General features: G+C 40.2%; 1 protein-coding gene across 3 annotated transcripts in view; it reads left to right on the top strand.

Annotated features, from left to right (window-relative positions):
• Positions 1–21,185, top strand: part of Bbs7 (Bardet-Biedl syndrome 7 (human)) — a 40,351-nt gene that overhangs the window by 17,933 nt on the left and 1,233 nt on the right. For all 3 annotated transcript variants that reach the window (XM_006535535.3, XM_006535536.4, NM_027810.3), the window contains 8 exons: positions 1,000–1,192; positions 3,121–3,195; positions 4,843–4,908; positions 12,795–12,934; positions 17,000–17,164; positions 19,708–19,817; positions 19,912–20,015; positions 20,143–20,266. In XM_006535535.3, coding sequence (XP_006535598.1) covers positions 1,000–1,192; positions 3,121–3,195; positions 4,843–4,908; positions 12,795–12,934; positions 17,000–17,164; positions 19,708–19,817; positions 19,912–20,015; positions 20,143–20,266 — 977 coding nt within the window. The remainder of the gene's footprint in view (positions 1–999; positions 1,193–3,120; positions 3,196–4,842; positions 4,909–12,794; positions 12,935–16,999; positions 17,165–19,707; positions 19,818–19,911; positions 20,016–20,142; positions 20,267–21,185) is intronic.

Raw genomic sequence — 21,185 nt, 5'->3', positions numbered from 1 at the left:
CAGCTACACACATACTTTTTTAAAAGCATCAAATAGAGCTAGTGACTATTACTAGTTCCTCAGAGCAATACCTAGAAGAGATTGTCAGATCCTTTGAAACTGGAGTTACAGTTGTGTGCTGCCGTGTGAATGCTGCAATTGAACCTGAGTTCTCTGCAGGAACAGCCGGTGATCTTCACAGCTGTGCCATCTGTCCACCCCCCAATAACTTTTTTTAATAATATAGTCTTCCCCTTCTTGATAATATTAGAATATAAGCTGTGTTACAAATTTTTATTCTTTTGTTCATTCAGCACATGGAATATTGAGGTAAAATGTAATATTGATTAGAAATATTTCCTAGATAAGTTAATATTTTCCTTTGTTTATTGCATATATCCCATTCACTCTCCTCAGACCTTTCCCCCTGAATTTGGGCTAGCTACCTTCATATTGCCCCCGCTGTTACTTCATTTGCTTGTAACAAAACACCCCTGGACAACACTCATAGAGAATCTGCTGTAACAGTTGATGGACTCCCAGTGGTGGTGGCACTGGTTCACCATCCTTGTCGTTTCCAACATGTTAATATTTGGTGACTTCCTCCCTATTTTGTGCATCTACCTTAATGACCTATAGAAAAGTGTATGTTTAACTGGCTTCATGCTTTTGTTTGTCATTTGGTCTTCTGTGTGTTCTTGTATTGGTTTCTCTTCTGATCAGCACTGTGTGCAGCTGCCACCATGGTAATGTGTGAGAGTTGGTAATTTGCAGCCTGCCTTGATAGAGCTCTATTAATATTACTGCTATTGGACTGAGCAGAAGTTTTAGCTTTTGGATCAATGATAAATGATGTGGACTCATTTGGTTAGTCATAGAAGCAAACGTGTTTCTGTTGGTGTGAAATAGCTTAGCCTCTAAGCCTGGTCTCAAAAAAGGAAATATCTCACTTTTTTTGTACACACTGCAGGGATCTCAAATGTTAGTGGGAGATAAGATTGTGTATGTGTTTTCCTGCAGGTCTGAAATAGAACACCTGCAGTTTAAGGTGCTTCAGGAGAGAGAAAATTACCAACAGTCTTCACAGTCAAGCCAAGCAAAGTCAACAGTCCCTTCATTCAGTATAAATGACAAGTTCACATTGAATAAAGAAGATGCTAGCTACAGCCTCGTCTTAGAGGTGCGGACTGCAATAGACAATGTCCTAATACAGGTAAGCACAATGCCTTGTCTCTTACTGTTAAGCTAGATTTGTCTTTTTGGCAAACCAGTCACATACACTTATTATTAATAAACATTTTTAACTCTAGACAGTAATTTTAAATGCTTACAAATCTTGTTAGGTAATCAGTTTACTTATAGGATATTTTAGTTATATCTTTAGCTTTATTTATTATATAACCAAAAGATAAGTGAACCTCAGTTTCCAGGAGGAATAGAAAGGACTACAGGATTTCTTTCTTTGGCCGCCTTCTAGGAGCATCTTGTTGTTTATTTGTTTGTTTGTTTGTTTGAGACAGGGTTTCTCTATGTTACTCCGGCTGTCCTGGAACTCACTCTGTAGACCAGGTTGTCTCTGCTTCCCAAGTGCTAGGATTAAAGGCCTGTGCCACCACAACCAGCAGAATCTTACCCATGATGTGGCTAGGTGCCGTGTCTTAGCCTGTAATTGCAGCACTCACAGGGCGGAGGCGGAGGGATTGCTACAAGTGAGACCTTGCCTCAAACACAAACAAACAAAGCAAGGAAGCCTCCGATATTTAATGCCTTTATTAAAATGTTTTCTGAATCTCTAGGTACTAAGATGGTAGCTTACTTACTAACCCAGTGGATTCCAGCTAGGCAAGTAGACAAGTAGATAGTCTCAAAGGGTGAATTAGGAATATTAATAAAGGGTAACTAACAACTATTTTTTTAACTAAGTTGGAATATAGCCATGAAATAGAAAAAGATAAATGGAAAATAACTAGATGAAAACCCCATAAAAATGAAAGGGTATTAAATTGGAAGAAGAAAATGTACCTGTCGAAAAGATGCAATAAAGAAATGGATTATTAATTAAATAGAGAAACCTTCTTCAATTGTGTTAGTTCACAGGCTGCCACACTGAACCTCTCTAGGAGCTCCAGTCCCACACACCACAGGGCAGCAGCTTTCTCTTAGAAACTGCTCTGCTGAGGAGGTCACATGGTTGTCTCTGTAACAGATGAAATTCAGCTTGATAAAAATGAGCCGTCGGCTAGGGAGATGACTGAGTCGCTGAAGTGCTTGCTGGGCAAGCATCAGGACTTGGGTGTGGATCCACAGGCTGCTGTGTCTAGGACACTGCACTAGGCAGAGAGAGGTAAATCCCTGAGGCCTTCTGGTCAGCTAGCCTAGCTAGTTGGTTTAGTGAGAGACTCTGTCTCAAAAACTAAGGTGGAAAATGACCAAGAAAGACACCTACACATGCATGAACATGCACACATTCTTGCATGAGCATGCACACATTCTTGCATGAGCATGCACACATTCTTGCATGAGCATGCACACATTCTATACCCAAATACCATACCTAGATTCAGAATGGCTCCATGATTAAAGCCCATGATAACCTCTTTTCACTAATAAAAGCAAAGAACAGGGAGATTATTCTTTAAGGAGATAAGAGAGGATGTTCTATCATTTCTGATAACCTAAATATTAAAGAATACATAATTATAAAATAAATTCTTTATTGAACTTACTTTCTAGAAATGTAAGCCATTGGCTGGGCATGGTGGTGCACAGCTATAATCCCAACACTCAGAAGTGTGAGGAGGAAACTGAGTTTTAAGGCCAAACTCCTTAGTGAGACCCTTTTTTAAAAAACAAATGGAGAAGCCAGGAGTTAAGCATGCCTTTAATCCCAGGAATGGAAAGGCAGAGGTGGGCAGATTGGTGTGAGCTCCACTCAGCCTGGCCTGTGTGTAGAGGTCTACAGTAGCTAGCGGTATATGGCGAGAGCTTGTCTCAAACACCACAGCCAAACAGGGAAGGAGGAGAGTAAATAAGTTAAAAGTATTCACTCTAATTAGGGAGCGAGAACCCTTAGAGTAAGCATTTTGTGGATACCTTTAGGTTTTCTGTCTGAACTTTCCTGTTTTTAAATATTTGCTATAGAGTGATGTTCCAATAGATCTACTTGATGTGGACAAGAATTCTGCTGTTGTGAGCTTCAGCAGCTGTGACACAGAGGTGAGCTACAAAGCAAATGGAACCCTTCCTGTCTCTGTTTGTGTTGCAGCACTGAGTGACATCTGTAGTGCTGCCAGGGTTTGAAGCTGCTATGTGCATCATTTCCATGTGGGCTTTTCTCTCAGAATCTGCCTGACCTTTCCCCATCCTCAGACATCCTTACCCTGAGGCCCTGCCCAGGCTCCATGAGGCTCTCATCCCTGCACTCATGTCCCTGCCCCTCTGGTAACTCAATCTAGGCCCTATCCTAGGTCCTGCTACACAACTTATCCCTTTCACTTCCCTGCCTCCAATCTTACCGCTCACCTCAAGACTGCTGGGTGCTGCCACCAGAGGGGTCTTTGTAAAGCACAAACGTCACTGGATCATTTCTCAAAACCTTTTAAAGGGTCCCGTTTCCTGTTGGATGTAAGTCTAGGTCTTGATTGCACACAGAAGTGCCTGTGTCTCAGCCCTTAATTATATCCCAGCTTAGCTCTCAGGGGGTGCTACCTCTCCTTTCATGTAGTCGTGTCATGCCTACGAAGTCCTTCAAAGGTTTTCCTAAAAATGCTATGGTTTTGTACATACATTAGCAAATACCTGTTCTTTCCCCTGTTCTTTCTAGTTCACTCTGAAGCATCACAGACACTGACAGAATAGACTTAAAAAAAAGCAAAGGCTAAGAAAACATTGAAAACCTCATGAAGTATGAAGGGCTTATTTTGCTCATTTATTTACTGTTGGGGCAGAATCTCAGTGAATAACATGGCTTGGCTGAAACTTCTATGTAGCTCTGGCTAGCCTCAAACACAGTGGTCTATCTGCCTCTGCCTTGCAAGTGCTGGGATTAAAGGTGTGCACTACCACACCCAGCAGATGAGTTTATTTTAAATATAATCTCATAGTAAACATTTTCCTTTTGTTAAGAGAAGGAACTCTCAGTCACTTATGTCATTGATAGAAGGTTTGTCACACATTTTTTTGTGAGTAAACATAAAGAGCCTGCTCATATGAAAACCAATCGAATGAACTGGTCATGGTGGCTCACACCCTGAATCCCAGCACTGGGACGTGGCAGGAGCACAAGTTCATCCTAAACTCGTTAGCAGTCCCCTGTCTCACCCCTCCCCAGTGAAATAACAGCAAGTATAATAAATAGTTTTATTCTCGATTTGCTCTGATAGAGTAAGGAATGTATGTGGAGTCTGGGATGTAGCCCAGCTGGTAGAGTGCTTGCATGAACAAAGCCCAGAGCTCCAGACCCTGCACTTAGCAGTTTAAGCCTATGATTTCATCACTCTGGAGGAGACAAGAGTCTCCAAAGTCCTAGGTTTGCTTGGTTACAGAGCTATACCAATCTAGGATGCATATCACCGTATCTTAAAAAGCAATTAACCAATTTTATTTACATCACCATGGAAGTATTTGAAAAGCTTATTTTATGCTAATTTAAAACTTGTTTCCTGAGCTGTGGCTTCTTAAGAACTTTTGGGAATTTGAACTATTTTAAAAAGTAGGGAGACAAACAGTCATCTCTACGTAGATGTATGGCCCCCTCCTCACTGTCTTGCTGCTCCTAATTATTTTTTAAGTGAGCATTATTCAAGTAAATAGCAAATTATTACTAATGCTGTTTTGTTGTTTCTCAACTTTAAATTCTTCCAGTCAAACGACAACTTTCTTCTTGCTACTTATCGGTGCCAGGCAAATACCACCAGGCTGGAGCTCAAGGTAAAATTGCTAGAAATTGCCTTTATTTCTTTATTTTTGTTTTTGACGCTCAAGAACAAGTCTTACAAGTTTGGGGTCGTAACTTTGTGTATTTACGTGTGTCTGTGTGTGCGAGTGTGTGTGTGTGTGTGTGCACTCACACACCTCTCCAGCCTCCTTACCTTTATTTCCCAATGTTTGAACTTCCTTTTCCTTTGGTGCGTCTTACATGTGATGTCATTCTGCTGCACTGTGGAATGGATCTGGTTGAAGCAACATCTTTGGGATGGTCAGTGGGTTTTAGTTTATCCTAGGCACTGCATAATCAGTAACCTGCTCTGGAAACATTGCTCTGCAAGTTCCCTCCAACGGGAACTTCCTTTTCTAGTTTTCTTTCCTTTTGTCAGGGGACAAAAGTGGGGACTAAGTTTGGTCTCACTTTGTAGCCCAGGCTGGATTTGAATTTTGGCAGTTGGTCTTCAGAGTGCTGGGATTACAATGGGTGCACCAGGCCTGGCTTTGCTGGTTCTATTCTGGAAAGTTCAAGCATGCTTGGAGTGGTGATTAATCCATAGCAATCTTGTTTTATGTCACTTGCCACCTAAAATCATTCTGAAGCAGATACAGTGGACTTGTATTTTATTTGTAAATATTCTAGCATATTTAAAAGATGAGTGCTCTTTTTAAAAATATATATATAATACTGTCTTAGTTAGGGTTTTACTGCTGTGAACAGACACCATGACCAAGGCAAGTCTTATAAAAAACAACATTTAATTGGGGCTGGCTTACAGGTTCAGAGGTTCAGTCCATTATCATCAAGGTGGGAGCATGGCAGTATCCAGGCAGGCATGGCGCAGCAGGAGCTGAGAGTTCTGTGTCTTCATCCAAAGGCTGCTAGTGGAAGACTGACTTCCAGGCAACTAGGGTGAGGATCTTATACCCATACCCACAGTGAAACAACCATTCCAACCAGGTCACACCTATTCCAACAAGGCCATACCTTCAGATGGTGCCACTCCCTGGTCCAAGGATATACAAACCATCACATTCCACTCCCTGGTCCCCATAGACTTGTTAAAAAACATGAGTCTATGGGGGCCATACTTAAACATAGCACAATGCAAAATACATTTAGTCCAATTTTCAAAGTCCTCATAGTCTATAGCAGTTGCAACAATGTTAAAAGTCCAAAGTTCAAGGTCTCTTCTGAGATTCATTCAACTTAATTAACTGTAATCCCCAAAGCAAGGCAGGAAATCAGCTGGGCAAACTCCAAACTCTGCATCTCCATGGCTGATATCAAAGTGGTCTTCAGATCTCCACTCCTTTTTCATCTTTGTTGACTGCAACAAACTGCCTTCTCCTGGGCTGGTTCCACTCCCTGTTAGCAGCTTTCCTCAGTATGTATCCCATGGCTCTGGCATCTTTAACATCTTTGAGTCTCCAAGGCAATTTCAATGTTACAGCTTCTTCTTTCAGTGTCTGGGATTCCACTTGATCTTTTGGACTCCTCCTAAAGGCTGGCATCACTTCTCCATCTCTGTCCTCTGTAGCACTCTATGCTCAGGTTGATCCATTCCACTACGGCTGCTGTTCTTGGTGATTATCCCATGGTACTGACATCTCCAATACACTGGGGTGTTCCACTCCAACTAGGCTTCACCAATAGCCTCTCATAGGCTCTCTTCAGGGTACCAAGCCTCAAATCCTTTGCATGACCCCTTCAGTCCTGGGCCATCAACTACAGCTGAGGCTTCACCTTCTCCAATGGCCTTCCCTGGCCTCTCACAGTGCTAAGCCTCAACTTCTCTCCATGATCCCTTCATTCCTTCACAAGCAGTACCACCTGAGTGACTCTTACACATTACCAAGTCCAGCCGCAGCATGAGGTACAACCTTGGGTATCTCTGGAACACAGCTTCTTTGTGCTCCCAGAAAACAATTTCCAGAAGATTTCACCTCAGTGATGCTGGTCTCTTCTTAATCACTGCTAATTCCTTAGCTCCAGCTAACCAGCATCAATTTTCCCAGTACTTCCTCCCATTCTTAACTCTAGAGCCAGAGCCACATGGCTGAAGCTGCTGAGGTCTGCTGCTTACAGGAACTAGAACATGATCCCCTTGCACTATTACATTATCACTAGCTTTATGTTTTCTAAATCCTTCACTGCCTAAGCTTGGCTATCCTGGTTCTTGCTCTGTAGATTGACCTTGAATGCAGAGATCAGCATGCCTGTTTCATGGGATTAAAGGTGTGTGCCACCATGCCTGGATCTAATTAAACTGGGTAGAATCTTGCCCCAAGGTCCCACTCCCTTAATCTGTTATCTCCTAGGACACAAGATTTTGCTCCATTTCACTTCTTGGTACTCCTTTAATACTCGAACCATATATTTTATATTTTTCCTTTCTAAGCTTGCTATGCTTGTTCAAACTTCTCTTCATAAGACTTAACCAGAGAACAAAGTCTCTGCTGGGCTTTTTTAAAACTTCTTTTGTCAATGCAATTAATCCAAGTCTCTTCACCTTAGCCTCAGGCAAACTTTTCAGACAAGGGCAAAAAATAGCCACATTCTTCACCAAAATACCACAAAAACAGTCTTTATGCCACATTCTGAAAATTTTCTCCTTTGAAATCTCTTGGGCCAGGTCAACACAGTTCAAATTACTCCCAGCAACTAAGTCTTCCATATTCCCACTAGGATGACCCATTAAGCCCCATTTAAAGCATTCCATTGCTTTCCAAATACAAAGTCCCCAAATCCACATTCTTTTAAATAAAAACATGGTCAGGCCTATCACAGCAATACCCCACTTCTGGTACCAACTTCTGTCTTAGTTAGGGTTTTACTGCTGTGAACAGACACCATGACCAAGGCAAGTCTTATAAAAAAACAACATTTAATTGGGGCTGGCTAACAGGTTCAGAGGTTCAGTCCATTATCATCAAGGTGGGAGCATGGCAGTATCCAGGCAGGCATGGCACAGCAGGAGCTGAGAGTTCTATGTCTTCATCCAAAGGCTGCTAGTGGAAGACTGACTTCCAGGCAACTAGGGTGAGGATCTTATACCCACACCCACAGTGACACACCCATTCCAACCAGGTCACACCTATTCCAACAAGGCCATACCTTCAGATGGTGCCACTCCCTGGTCCAAGGATATACAAATCATCACAAATACTATTTTCAATCAAAATTGGACAATTATTATTATCAAGTATAATGTTTAAATTCTACTGATTCACTTTTATATATTATCTATTCATGGTTTAAATATAATAGAATTATTGAAATTGTGTAGTCATTGTATTTTCCTACTGTTTAGATTTTGCCGATTGAATTCTAGTCATTTAATTATTTCCTTTATCCCAGGCCTAGTGACACGTATCTTTAATCCTAGTGCTTAGGAGGGAGAGGCAGGAGGATCTCTATGAGTTCAAGGCCAATCTGATCTACATAGTGAGTTCCATGACAGCCAGGACCATATAAAAGAGAACCTATATAAAAAACAAAACAACAGCAAACATACATGCACACACACACACACACACACACACACACACACACACACACATGAATAATTATTACCTTCTGTTCTGGTGAAAAATTTAAAGTTCTTTTTTTTTGTTTTAGTCTTTGTTTTGTAGTGCTGGTCTTGAATCACCTGGTTTTTTTCTCTTTCATAATTTTATGTCACCAAGCAAGATTATATCAGTACATTTGGAAAGCAACGTTCTTTTTGAAAAGTTGAACATAATAATACTAAATTCAAAAAGGAAGAAATAATGCCTGAAAAGAGCCCCAGGAAAATTGAGAAAGAGAAAAAGAACCAGGTGAGTTCAAGGCCATCTTGGACTACAGAGAGATAGCCTGGCTCAAATAATGAGGAGGGAGAGGAGAAATAAATGGAGGGAAGGAACAAAAAAAAAAAAAGGAGGAAGAAGAAAATAACACAGGGAGCATTTTAAGAGGAAGTGGCCGGGCGGTGGTGGTGAATCATGCTTTTAATCCCAGCACTTGGGAGGCAGAGACATGTGGATTTCTGAGTTCGAGGCCAGTCTGGTCTACAGAGTGAGTTACAGGACAGCCAGGGCTATACAGAGAAACCCTGTCTCGAAAAACAAAAACAAAACAAAACAAAAAGACAAAAAACAAAAAATAAAAAAGGAGGAAGGGTGTATTCTGGCTGACAGTTTCAGAGGCTTCCATGTAGAGGAAGGCATGTTGTAGTAGAGTATAGAAGCTTACCTCACTGGCCAGGAAGCACAATGACTAACAGAGAACTGCCTCCAAGACAGCTGTCCCCAGAGACACACACTTCTTGTTCTGAGGTACCACCTACAGATGTTTCCACTACTTGCCATTGATTCTGTCAAATTAGGAATCCATCCAGAGATCAATCTTGTTGGTTAGTCAGAGTTCTTAAGTTCCAGTCTGTCTTAGGGTTTCTTTTGCTGTGAAGAGACTGAATATGGCAATTCTTACAAAGGAAACTATTTAACTGGGGCTGGCTTACAATTTCAGAGATTTTTGTCCATCATCATCATCATGGTGGAAAGCATGGCAGACATAGTGCTAGAGAAGGACTGAGAGTTCTACATCTTGATCCACAGGAAACAGAAGATGGTGTGTGCTTGAGCATATGAGACTTCAAAGCCCACTCCCACAGTGACAAATTTCCTCCAACCAAACCACACATACTCCAATAAGGCCACACCTTCTAATAGTGCCACTGCTTATGTGCCAAGCATTCAAACACATGAGTCTTTCAAACCATCACACAGTCACTTCCCAAAAGGCCCCAGTGCAAGAACCTTTAGGGGACATTTCTCCAAATTATTAGAAAGCCTTTTGGCATGGAAGGGATTCAAGAAAAACAGAAAATGCAGATCCATACACACATACACACACGTATATAATGATAGGAAGAAAGGTAAGGAAAGAACTGTGCCATGGTATACCGAGGGTATACAGTGAGGGAGAAGCATAAATGGAACAAGAATGAAAAGGGGATAATAGCAGTAGGAGTAGCAATGAGAAAGGAGAAAATTGAATGTTAGAAATGAAGCAAAGATGTCTAATCTAGCAGTCTTAGGGTTTTACTGCTGTAAACAAGTGCCATGGCCAAAGCAACTCTTATAAAGACAACATAAGGGCTGTTTCTGCTCCCTGTTGGCAGCAGCATTCCTCAGCAGATATCCTGTGGCTCTAGCATCTCAAAAAACTCAGGGTCTCCAAGGCAACTTCAATGTTATAGCTTCTTTTTTCAATGTCTGGGATCCAGACATGATCTTCTGAGCTCCTCCAAAAGGCTCATGTCACTTCTCCAGCTCTGCCCTCTGTACCACTCGAAGCTTAGGTTGATCCATCTACTGGCACTGCTGTCCTTGGTGATCATCCCATGGTACTGGCATCTCCAGTATACTGTGGTCTTCTGCTGCAACTAGACTTCACCAAGAGCCTCTCATAGGCTCTCTTCATGGTTCTAAGCCTCAAATCCTTTGCATAGCCCCTTCAGTCCTGGGCCATTAACTACAACTGAGGCTGCACCTTCATTAATGGCCTTCCATGGCTTCTCACAGTGCCAACCCTCACCTGCTCTTCATGACCCCTTCATGCTTCAAAACCAGTACCACCCGGTTGACCCTTACACATCACCAAGTACAGCTCCAGCACTAGGTACAACCTTGGCTATCTCTGGAACACAGCTTCTTTGTGCTGTCAGAAAAAACTTGCCAGAAGATTTCACCTCAGTGATGCTGGTCTCTTCTTAATCACTGGTAATTTCTTAGCTCCAGCTAACCAGCATCAATCGTCCCAGTAGTCCCTTTTATGGCCGAAGCTGCTGGGTTGTCCACTCCAGTACCAACTTCTTAGTTAGGGTTTTACTGCTGTAAACAGACACCATGACCAAAGCAACTCTTACAAGGACATTTAATTGGGGCTGGCTTACAGGTTCAGAGGTTCAGTCCATTATCATCAAGACAGGAACATGGCAGCATCCAGGCAGGCATGGTGCAGGAGGAGCTGAGAGTTCTCCATCTTCATCTGAAGGCTGCTAGCAGAATACTGGCTTCCAGGCAGCTGGGATGGGGTCTTAAAGCCCTCAGCCACAGTGACACACTCCAACAAGGTCACACCTACTCCAACAGGCCATACCTAATAGTGCCACTTCCTGGGCCAAGCATATACAAACCACCACACTAGCTGAAACACATCCATGCAGAGTTGCATGCATTTCAGTTTACACATGAATACAACCACACAAATGAACAGTGATCTAGATGGCTGAGAAGTCAAATTTTAAGGGACTTACACCTTTGTCCTACTTTTCCATATTGCATAATTTTAAAATAACAAATCTGAATTGCTATATTCATTACTAAAATAATTTTATAAATATCTTACATTTATCTTAATGCTTTTTTTAATTGTAGATCTGTGCTACCAACGTCAGCTTACCTTTTAAAAATAAACCCCCAAGTGTAGTTTTTTTTTTATATCTATTTTTCTTTCTATATTTTTTATTTGTTTTTTGTTCTGGGTTTTGTTTTTTTTTTTGAGACTGGTCTGTCTACATAGTCTTGGAACTCACTATGTAGACAAGGCTGGTCTTGAACTCACAGAGATCTGCCTGCCTCTGTGTCCCAAGTGCTGTGATCAAAGTGGCGTTTGAAAGAGCCACTATAACTGGCTCTTTCTGTATTCTTAGTCATCATCTTTGTTAAAATTTTACCTTTCTCCTTTCCACACTTGCAACGAATTTTGTTTTAAACAATAATTTATATTTAACACTTAGATAAAGGGTTATTTTCTTCATGTATTGGAAAAGCATGAACTAAAATCTCAGTTACAGAAGTTACTTTTGTGCTATGAGAGAGATCTGGTAAGACAAGTCAAAGAGGCTTTGTGCCTGGAACATTTCTCCGATCCTATGTCTTTGCGGTTTAGTAAGCCAATCTTGGTGTTTTCAACTCTCTCCAGATTCAACCAGTCATATCAAAATATCCTGGAAGAATATCCCAGTCCAGGTATAACTGGTTATAATATGCTCTCTACTTTCTTTCCTGGAAGCATTTATTTCTGTGAATAGACTTGTAACAATACCTCTGTATAATCCCCAATTCTGAGAAAAATTAGGTATTTTAATTTAGTTTTAGTTATTTCAAGAATTTACTTCTTTAAGATTTATTTATTTTATGTATGTGAGTACACTGTAGCTGTATAGATGGTTGTGCGCCTTCATGTGGTTGTTGGGAATTGAATTTTAGGACGTCTGCTCGCTCCAGTCAACCCCACTAGCTCTAGTCAACTCTGCTCACTCAGCCCCCCACCCCCACCCCACCCCCGCTCACTCCAGCCCAAAGATTTATTTATTGTTATACATAAGTACACTGTAGCTGTCTTCAGGCACGCCAGAAGAGGGCGTCAGGTCTCATTTCAGGTATTTGTCAGCCGCCATGTGGTTGATGGGATTTGAACTCAGGGCCTTCAGAAGAGCAGTCAGTGCTCTTAACCCCTGAGCCATCTCACCAGCCCAAATTTACTTTTCTATTTGACAAAATGCCCAGTTTTTATTATTTCTCTTGTGAATATTTAAGTCTATTATGCATGCATCCTTTGGACATACATCTGAGAATGAGCATGGGACCTTTGAGTGATGAGTGTGGGACAGAAGAACTGAAAATACATGATGGAAATAACTGGGAGGATGATTAATGTTGTTAAAGACTGCCAAAACCACTCGAAGCTCTCCTGTGCGCTCGTGATGGAAAGTGCTTGATAGATGTCTGGTATCCTTCAGAATAGTCCAGGACAGACAACTGAAGCACTCTGTACTTAAGTAAACATATGAAAATATATTTATGCTGCTAAATTTTCCTTTTTCCTTTTATGTTATCAGATTCGTTCAATTGAAGGCCAGTATGGCACACTCCAGGCATATGTGACTCCAAGAATCCAACCAAAAACCTGTCAGGTTCGCCAATACCACATCAAACCTCTATCACTCCATCAAAGAACTCACTTTATTGACCATGACAGGTAAAGAGCTTGGGAGAGTGGTGTTTTTGTAAGATATTACATTATTCAGACAAGCCTGCTTTGACTTTTATTTTGATTACATCTTATTGACCGTCTGTGTGTAAGCATGTTTATATGTGTTGTATGTGAGTGTGCAAGTACCATGGTGCGAATGTTGAGGTTTGGTGACAGCTTCAGGATGTTGGTACTCTCCCTTCACTGTGTGAGTCTAAGGGACTGAACGCAGGTTGCCAGGCTTGGCACGAGTGTTTTTACCTGCTGAACCATCTCACCGACTCATGCCTGAATTTGTTTGTTTATTTATTATTTTAAAATTGTTTTTACAATATTGAATATTTCTATTTTTCCTATTTAGATGTTTTATTTATTCTTTGAGAATTTCATACAATATATTTTGGTCATATTTTCCACTTCTCCCAACTGCCATCAAATTCCCCCACACAAATCTGCCTATCCACCCAACTTCATATACTCACCTTCTCTTAAAACAACAGCTAAGAGCCAAATGAACATGGCATTCAGTTTGTCTTAGCAGACCAACTCCTTAGCATGGGGCCTACCAACCCTGGTTGGTTGATAGCCCAGTGTCATTCTACTGAAGAGGATTGATTTTTCTCTGTTTCAGCAGCTATCAATTTCAAATAGCTTCTGGCTTAGGGGTGGGACTTCATGTAAATTTCCCCACCCCTATGCTAGGATGTTGCCTGCCATAAGCTTTTGTGGAGGTCTTGTGCATGTTGTCATAATTTCTGTGAGTTCATATATACATCCTTGAAGTTACCTGTTGCTTATAGTTTTACATCATGTTGCCGCCTCTGCCCAGGAGCTACTGTGCTCTGGCCCCTCCCGGCTCTCTTTTGTTTCACCAGGCTTAGCACCAGGGATCACAGCCAGTTAACCCTGCTCCCTCTGGTGGGCCCTGCTCACTCAGACCCAAAGATTTGTTTATTATTATACATAAGTACACTGTAGTTGTCTTCAGTCGTACTAGAAGAGGGCGTCAGATCTCATTACAGGTGGTTGTGAGCCACCATGTGGTTGCTGGAATTTGAACTCAGGACTTTTGGAAGAGCACTCAGTGCTCTTACCCGCTAAGCCATCTCACCAGCCCATGAGAGAAAATGTTTTATTTGTTTTTCTGGATCTGGTATCTCACTCAGGATGGTTGTTTTCTGGTTCCATCTATTTACTTGCAAATTTCACAAGTCTATTTTTTTTCTTATGAGCTAAATAGTGCTACATTGTATATCTGTTAGTTATATCAACATTTAAAAGTTAAAAATTAGTTTAATTTAAATGTTTAATAATTTGCTCTTGTTTTAATATTTTTTTTCTTTTTTCTTTTCTTTCTTTCTTTTTTTTTTTTTTCCTTTTCAAGACAGGGTTTCTCTGTGTAGCCCTGGCTGTCCTGGAACTCACTTTGTAGACCAGGCTGGCCTCGAACTCAGAAATCCGCCTGCCTCTGCCTCCCAAGTGCTGGGATTAAAGGCGTGCGCCACCACTGCCCAGCTTAATATTTCTAATGCAAGGTCATTTGTCTTATTTTGGAAGCTGTGTTGAGTTAGGCTTCCCTGTCATCTATTGCCATTCTGAGATCACTGGAATAGCAAGTTTCCTTAAGTGCCTATCGAGAGCAAATAGTGTCTAGCATTTACATGGCACAGTGGTTCCCTATGAACATGTGCTACCCTTAACATTAGATTCCCTTCTGCTGCACCACAAATAATAGTGGTAAGGCAAACAACTATGATGGTTCCTGATATTTCTAATGGAAGCATCTTAATGCTGGTAGTTTTTTGGGACAACATGAGATTAAGCAAAAAAAAAAAAAAGAAAAGAAAAAAGAAGAAGAAAGAAAGGAAGGAAGGGAAGGGAAGGGGAAGGGAAGGGGGAAGGGGGAGGGAGAACGGGGAGGGGGAAGGGGGAGGGGGAAGGGGAAGGGGGAAGGGAAGGGAAGGAGGGAAGGGAAGGAGGGAAGGGAAGGAGGGAAGGGAAGGGAGGGGAGGGAAAGGGAAAGGGAAAAGGGAAAGGGAAAGGGAAAGGGAAAGGGAAAGGGAAAGGGAAAGGGAAAAAGGGAAAGGGAAAAGGGAAAATGGAAAAGGGAAAAGGGAAAAGGGAAAAAAAGGGAAAAGGGAAAAGGGAAAGGGAAAGAAGGGAAAGGGAAAAGGGGAAAGGGAAAAAGGGAAGGAAAAGGGAAAGGAAAAGGGAAAGGGAAGGGAAGGAAAAGGGAAAGGAAAAGAAGGGAAGGAAAAGGGAAAGGAAAAAGAAGGGAAGGAAAAGGGAAAGGAAAAAGAAGGGAAGGAAAAGGGAAAGGAAAAAGAAGGGAAGGAAAAAGAAAAGGAAAAAGAAGGAAAGGAAAAAGGAAAGGAAAAAGAAGAAAGGAAAGGAAAGGAAAGGAAAGGAAAGGAAAGGAAAGGAAAGGAAAGGAAAGGAAAGGAAAGGAAAGGAAAGGAAAGGAAAGGAAAGGAAAGGAAAAAGGAAAGGAAAGGAAAAAGGAAAGGAAAGGAAAGGAAAGGAAAGGAAAGGAAAGGAAAGGAAAGGAAAGGAAAGGAAAGGAAAGGAAAGGAAAGGAAAGGAAAAAGAGATACACAGTAATTTAATACTTTGTGACGTGTTTGGCCAGGTGCTTATATATTTTCTATTATTTAAAAACTATTTTATTAGCATATATTACTTTTACATAAACATGGGTTTATAATGAAATCTTTATAATATTCATAATACATTTTAACCATATTTGCCCATGCCTGCTAATTCTCCTCTTTCCAATTGCCCCATCTCCTATTCCCATTCTATTCTCTTATCTTTGTGTGTGGTCCAGTTAAGTTCATTAGGGCTATTTACAGAGCATGGGTACCTTGCCATTGAACTTAAACTTTTTGTGTATCCTTAGGGAAGGTTGGGGCCCTGTGACCAACTCCTTGTTCTCTGTGTGACAAGATAGAGATTGCCCAGTTTCATGCCCACAAGTATTACCACTTTTTTTTTTTTTTTTTTTTTTGGTTTTTCGAGACAGGGTTTCTCTGTGTAGCCCTGGCTGTCCTGGAACTCACTCTGTAGACCAGGCTGGCCTCAAACTCAGAAATCCGCCTGCCTCTGCCTCCTGAGTGCTGGGATTAAAGGCGTGCACCACCATGCCCGGCTTTAAAGGATGGATTTTTTTTTTTAAGATTTATTTTATTTATATGAGTACACTGTAGCTGTCACCAGAAAAGGGCATCAGATCCCATTACAGATGATTGTGAGCCACCATGTGGTTGCTGGGAATTAAACCACTGGATTCTTAAGGAAAGGTTTTGAAGATAAGTTCATACTCTGTAGCCCAGATCCATATCTTCCTGGCTTAGCCTCCTGAGTGCTGGGATTACATATAGGGTTACCACTCCTGCCTTGGGTTTAGTTTTCATTATAATAACTAATAGAAGTTGTTTAACTAACTCCAGGAAAGGTACTGGTTCCTAACTGGTCACTGGGTCACAGCTAGTAAAGAATAAATACTCAAATCTGTGCCTGCCCTACCTCAGGCCCAGCTGCTGGGCTCCACAATTGGTTATTTTTGTGAAGTGACTCATACATTTTGCAGTGTGTGTAATACAGATACAAATTTTCAAACAAGCAAATCGACTTGGATAATCTCAATTTATAAAGCATGTTCCTATGAACAGAAAAGCTATTTATACCATCCAACTGTAAGACATCTATCATGAACAAGTATAGAAATAGACAGGCATCCAGAATTTTATCTATAAAATTAAAATGTTCATTTGTTTGATATGTAAGATTAATTTCAGAAAGCTTTTTAAAAAGTATTCATTTAAAGCTGAGAGTGGTAGCTCCTGCCTGTAACTCTGTCTAGCACTTGGGAGACTTACGCAAGACTAACACGCTTCTGCAGTTAGCCTGGTGTATACAGTGAGTTTCTGGACTACATGGAGAATGCCTGCATAAAAGTTTAAATATGAATAGGATAAAATGTTTAGCTGTATTTGAAATTCTGCTTATAAATGTATATGTGTAGTTTTTCCTTGACCCACACAAATGTATGCCTCCACTGTTAAACTGCAGGCCTATGAACACACTGACTCTAACAGGCCAGTTCAGCTTTGCTGAAGTTCACTCCTGGGTGGTGTTCTGCCTGCCTGAAGTTCCTGAAAAGCCTCCAGCAGGGGAATGTGCAACATTTTACTTTCAGAATACCTTTCTGGATACACAACTTGAGTGTGTATACAGGTAAATCAGATTAATTATTTGTTAAGTCCTCATATAAAACATCTATGTTTTAATTTGTTTTAAGACAGGAATAGGGCTGGAGAGATGGCTCAGTGGTTAAGATCACTGACTGCTCTTCTGAAGGTCCTGAGTTCAAATCCCAGCAACCACATGGTGGCTCACAACCATCCGTAATGAGATCTGACACCCTGTTCTGGTGCATCTGAAGACAGCTACGATGTACTTAGATATAATAATAAATAAATCTTTAAAAAAGTAAAAAAAAGCCGGGTGTGGTGGCGCATACCTTTAATCCCAGCACTTGGGAGGCAGAGGCAGGTGGATTTCTGAGTTCGAGGCCAGCCTGGTCTACAAAGTGAGTTCCAGGACAGCCAGGGCTACACAGAGAAACCCTGTCTCGAAAAACAAAACAAAACAAAACAAAACAAAACAAAACAAAAGATAAAAGAAAAGAGACAGGAATAATTTCAAAATAATGTAACTAAAAATCTATAATGTTCAGCAGAAGCTATTAAATAGAATTAATGAGTATAAAAATGTTATTAGTAAAGATGAATATGTAAAGATTATTTTCCCAATAATGTCTGTATAAAATCTATGGTAATATTTGAATTATAGATATAATTTTCTACAGTTTTTAGATAAAATATTCTAAAAATATCTGTTAAACCAATTAAATCTATGGTGTCACTTAAGATGTCTCTAATTTTTGCCCTTATGATCTGTCAATCAATTAGAATGGGGTATTGAAGTCTCTTGCTATACTTGTATGGGGGCTAACCTGAGACTTTATCAATATTTGTTTTATGAGATAGAATGGTTCAGTTCATGTATGTTTAAAATTATATTGTCCTCTTGACAGATTGTTCCTTTAATCAATATGAAGTTCGTTTTTTTTTATCTTCTCTGACTAGTTTTGGTTTAAAGTCTTTTTTTTTTAGATTTATTTATTTATTATATGTAAGTACACTGTAGCTGTCTTCAGACACTCCAGAAGACGAAGTCAGGTCTCGTTACGGATGGTTGTGAGCCACTATGTGGTTGCTGGGATTTGAACTCCGGACCTTCGGAAGAGCAGTCGGGTGCTCTTACCCACTGAGCCATCTCACCAGCCCTTAAAGTCTATTTTGTCAGATTTCAGAACAGTGTCATCTGCTTATTAAGTCATTTGCTTGGGATACATTTTTCTTTCCTTTTACCCCATAGTAGCCTCTGTCTCTGATGGTGACATGACATATGAGCTTTAGAGACAGCAGGTAGATAGTTCATGAATTTCAGTCAACTCTGTTAGTCTCTGTCTGGTGACTGAGAAATTGAGAGTATTAATATTCAGATTTATAACAGAAAGCTGTGTATGATTGCCTGTCCTTTTGTTCATTTTGTAGTATTTTAGTGTTTTCTTTTTCTCTCCTGGTTAACTATTATGACTCAAAAGTGGTTTATTCTTCCCCTGGGGCCCCATATATGTGTTGTCTTTTTCTTCAGTTGGAGAATTCAGTCAAGTATCTTCTGTGAGTTGTCTTAATGGTCATGAATTGTTTTTATTATGAAAAATTTTTCTTGCCTCTTCAATTATAATTGATGGCTTTGCTGTGAGCTGTAGTCTGGGTTGGCAGTCTTTTCAAAATTTGAAAATCCTAAGTTTTCTAGCTTTGTAAAGTTGCCCTTGAGGACTCTGTTGTCATTGATCAGCCTTCCTTTATATGGGATTTGATGATTCTCTCTTGCTTCTTTCAAATAGAATTGAAGTTTCCTTGTTCTAAAATTTAGTGGTTTAACTACTGGCAAGGGATTGTTCTTTTCTGGCCTTGTCTGTTTAACATTCTGTCTGTCTCTGTATCTGCCGTTTCTTTGACTAACTTAGGGAAATTTTTTGCTACGATGTTGTTGAGACTTTTCTATATCTTTGAAAAATAGTTAATTCTCAAAACTCATAGATTTTGAATTTTCATTGAGTCCCAAATATCTGAAAGTGCAGCTTGAACCTTACTAATTTATCCATGCCCTTGGTGGGATGTTCCAATTTCTGAGATTGCAAGTGTGCTTCATTTTTCTATCATGAGAAGTAGAGATTCCTAAAGAAAACTAAGGGTCCTGAGACCATAAATTGTAGCAGTAGATGCTGTTCCTGAAAAATATCAGATGTCTCTCTTTCAGGTTGGATACCAGGTTTATTTTAAAAATAAAGCATACATTAATACAATTTATTTGTGTAATTATATTAAGGAAAAACATATGTGTGTATGTGTGGAAATAAGCCATTCTAAATACATTTTATATATGAGGTTTGCTATTGGCAATATTAATGTCCACGAAGAAAATCAGAATTTCTCATCTTAAGAGGTATGTGTATAATAGGATATGTAGTTCTGAGTTCAGAAGCTGACTTGGTATGGCAAAGGTCAGAATACATGTTTATGCTTTACCTTAATGATATATACAGATCATGTAAAATCAAATGAAATCTAAACACTAGCTAAAAGTACGTATTTATGGGGTCACTTGCTCCTCAACTTTTCTTTAAAAATATATTGATTTTGTAGGAAAGGAGAAGGAGTTTTTAAATCTGACAACATTTCTACAATATCCATCCTAAAAGATGTGCTTTCTAAAGAAGCTACAAAAAGGAAAATTAATCTCAACATATCATACGGTAAAAAAGGAAATTGTTCATTCCAATTTTTGCAGTTTTAATAGCAATGCTTTTCGTGAAAGTGACTTAACTGTGCCTGGCCAACTTCTTGTAGAGATAAACGAGGTGTCTGTCAAGCACACTTTAAAGCTAATTCACCCGAAGCTGGAGTATCAGCTGCTTCTGGCTAAGAAAGTGCAGTTAATCGATGCCCTGAAGGTAAGGCTGTGTCAGTGGGATCATGGACATGGCTGTGAGCTCCGGGCTTTCTAAGTCATACGCACATTGTTACACACCTAAAACCTGACCATTACGGTGCTTCTATTTCCTTTTAATTTTAAATAAGGAATTGCAGGTTCATGAGGGAAATACAGACTTTCTGACTCCAGAGTACCGATGTATTCTAGAAGAGGCAGATCATCTACAAGAGGAATACAAAAAGCAGCCTGCACATCTTGAAAGACTCTATGGTGAGTAGACCAGAAAAGCCTTTCCAGAAAAGCCTGCTGTGCTTCTTTTCAGCAGTTCTTTGGGGTTTTTTATTTGTTTGTCTGTTTTTGTTTTTTGTTTTTTGGGGGGTTTGTTTATTTTGCCAAATAGTTGTGAAAGGAACTAGGCAGAGACTACAGCAGCCACGAGCCTGTGGCAACCAGTTTATTGTACAAAATATGTATTTTTTCCAAGGTGGCCTTACATCTTAACCTTTTTTACTTTAAAATGCAAATAAATGTGAAAGTGGAATTATACCGTGAACATCTATGTGTATAGTGAAGAGGTGTTGCAACCCACACAGCCTGGACATCCACACTGTTTCTCACAGTGATTTTCAGGTTCTGTTGCTACTATAAAAAACTCAGCATTTAATCTATTTAGGCAAAAATTAGTAGGAATATTTATGTGATCTTTAAGTTAACAGCTTAAAATTTGTCTTGCTTTGGTGATAAGTTGGGTATATTACAGATTGCATTGAAAAAAGGAAAAAAGACCAAGGGAAGGGAAGGCAGAGATGGAGGGAGGGAAGACTAAGCAAAAGCTTGGATAGCAGTCCTTCTCTAAGATTTGTTGTGTGCAGCACACTGCACTATCTTTCTTGAGATATTTAACTGTTGCAGCAGCTCTGCAAGGGAGATGATTTTATCTTCATTTTCAATAATCTTTAGATAAAATATGGGAGTAAAGATTGCTCTCACATACCTAGTTAGTGGCAAAGCCTTCATTAAGCCCTTCTCTCCCTGACATGCAGGCCTGGGGCCATCATGACTGGTGTCCTCAGCCCACACTGATCCACTAACCTGCCTACAGAATTTATTATGCACCCAAGACTTTCTCACAGATGAACAGTACTGATATCTGAGTGTTCACTATTCGGCAAGCACAGGGTCTCTTAAA

This window comes from Mus musculus, chromosome 3 (genome assembly GCF_000001635.26).
Source record: "Mus musculus strain C57BL/6J chromosome 3, GRCm38.p6 C57BL/6J".
NCBI lineage: Eukaryota > Metazoa > Chordata > Mammalia > Rodentia > Muridae > Mus > Mus musculus.
This window is presented reverse-complemented; position numbering and strand designations above follow the sequence as displayed.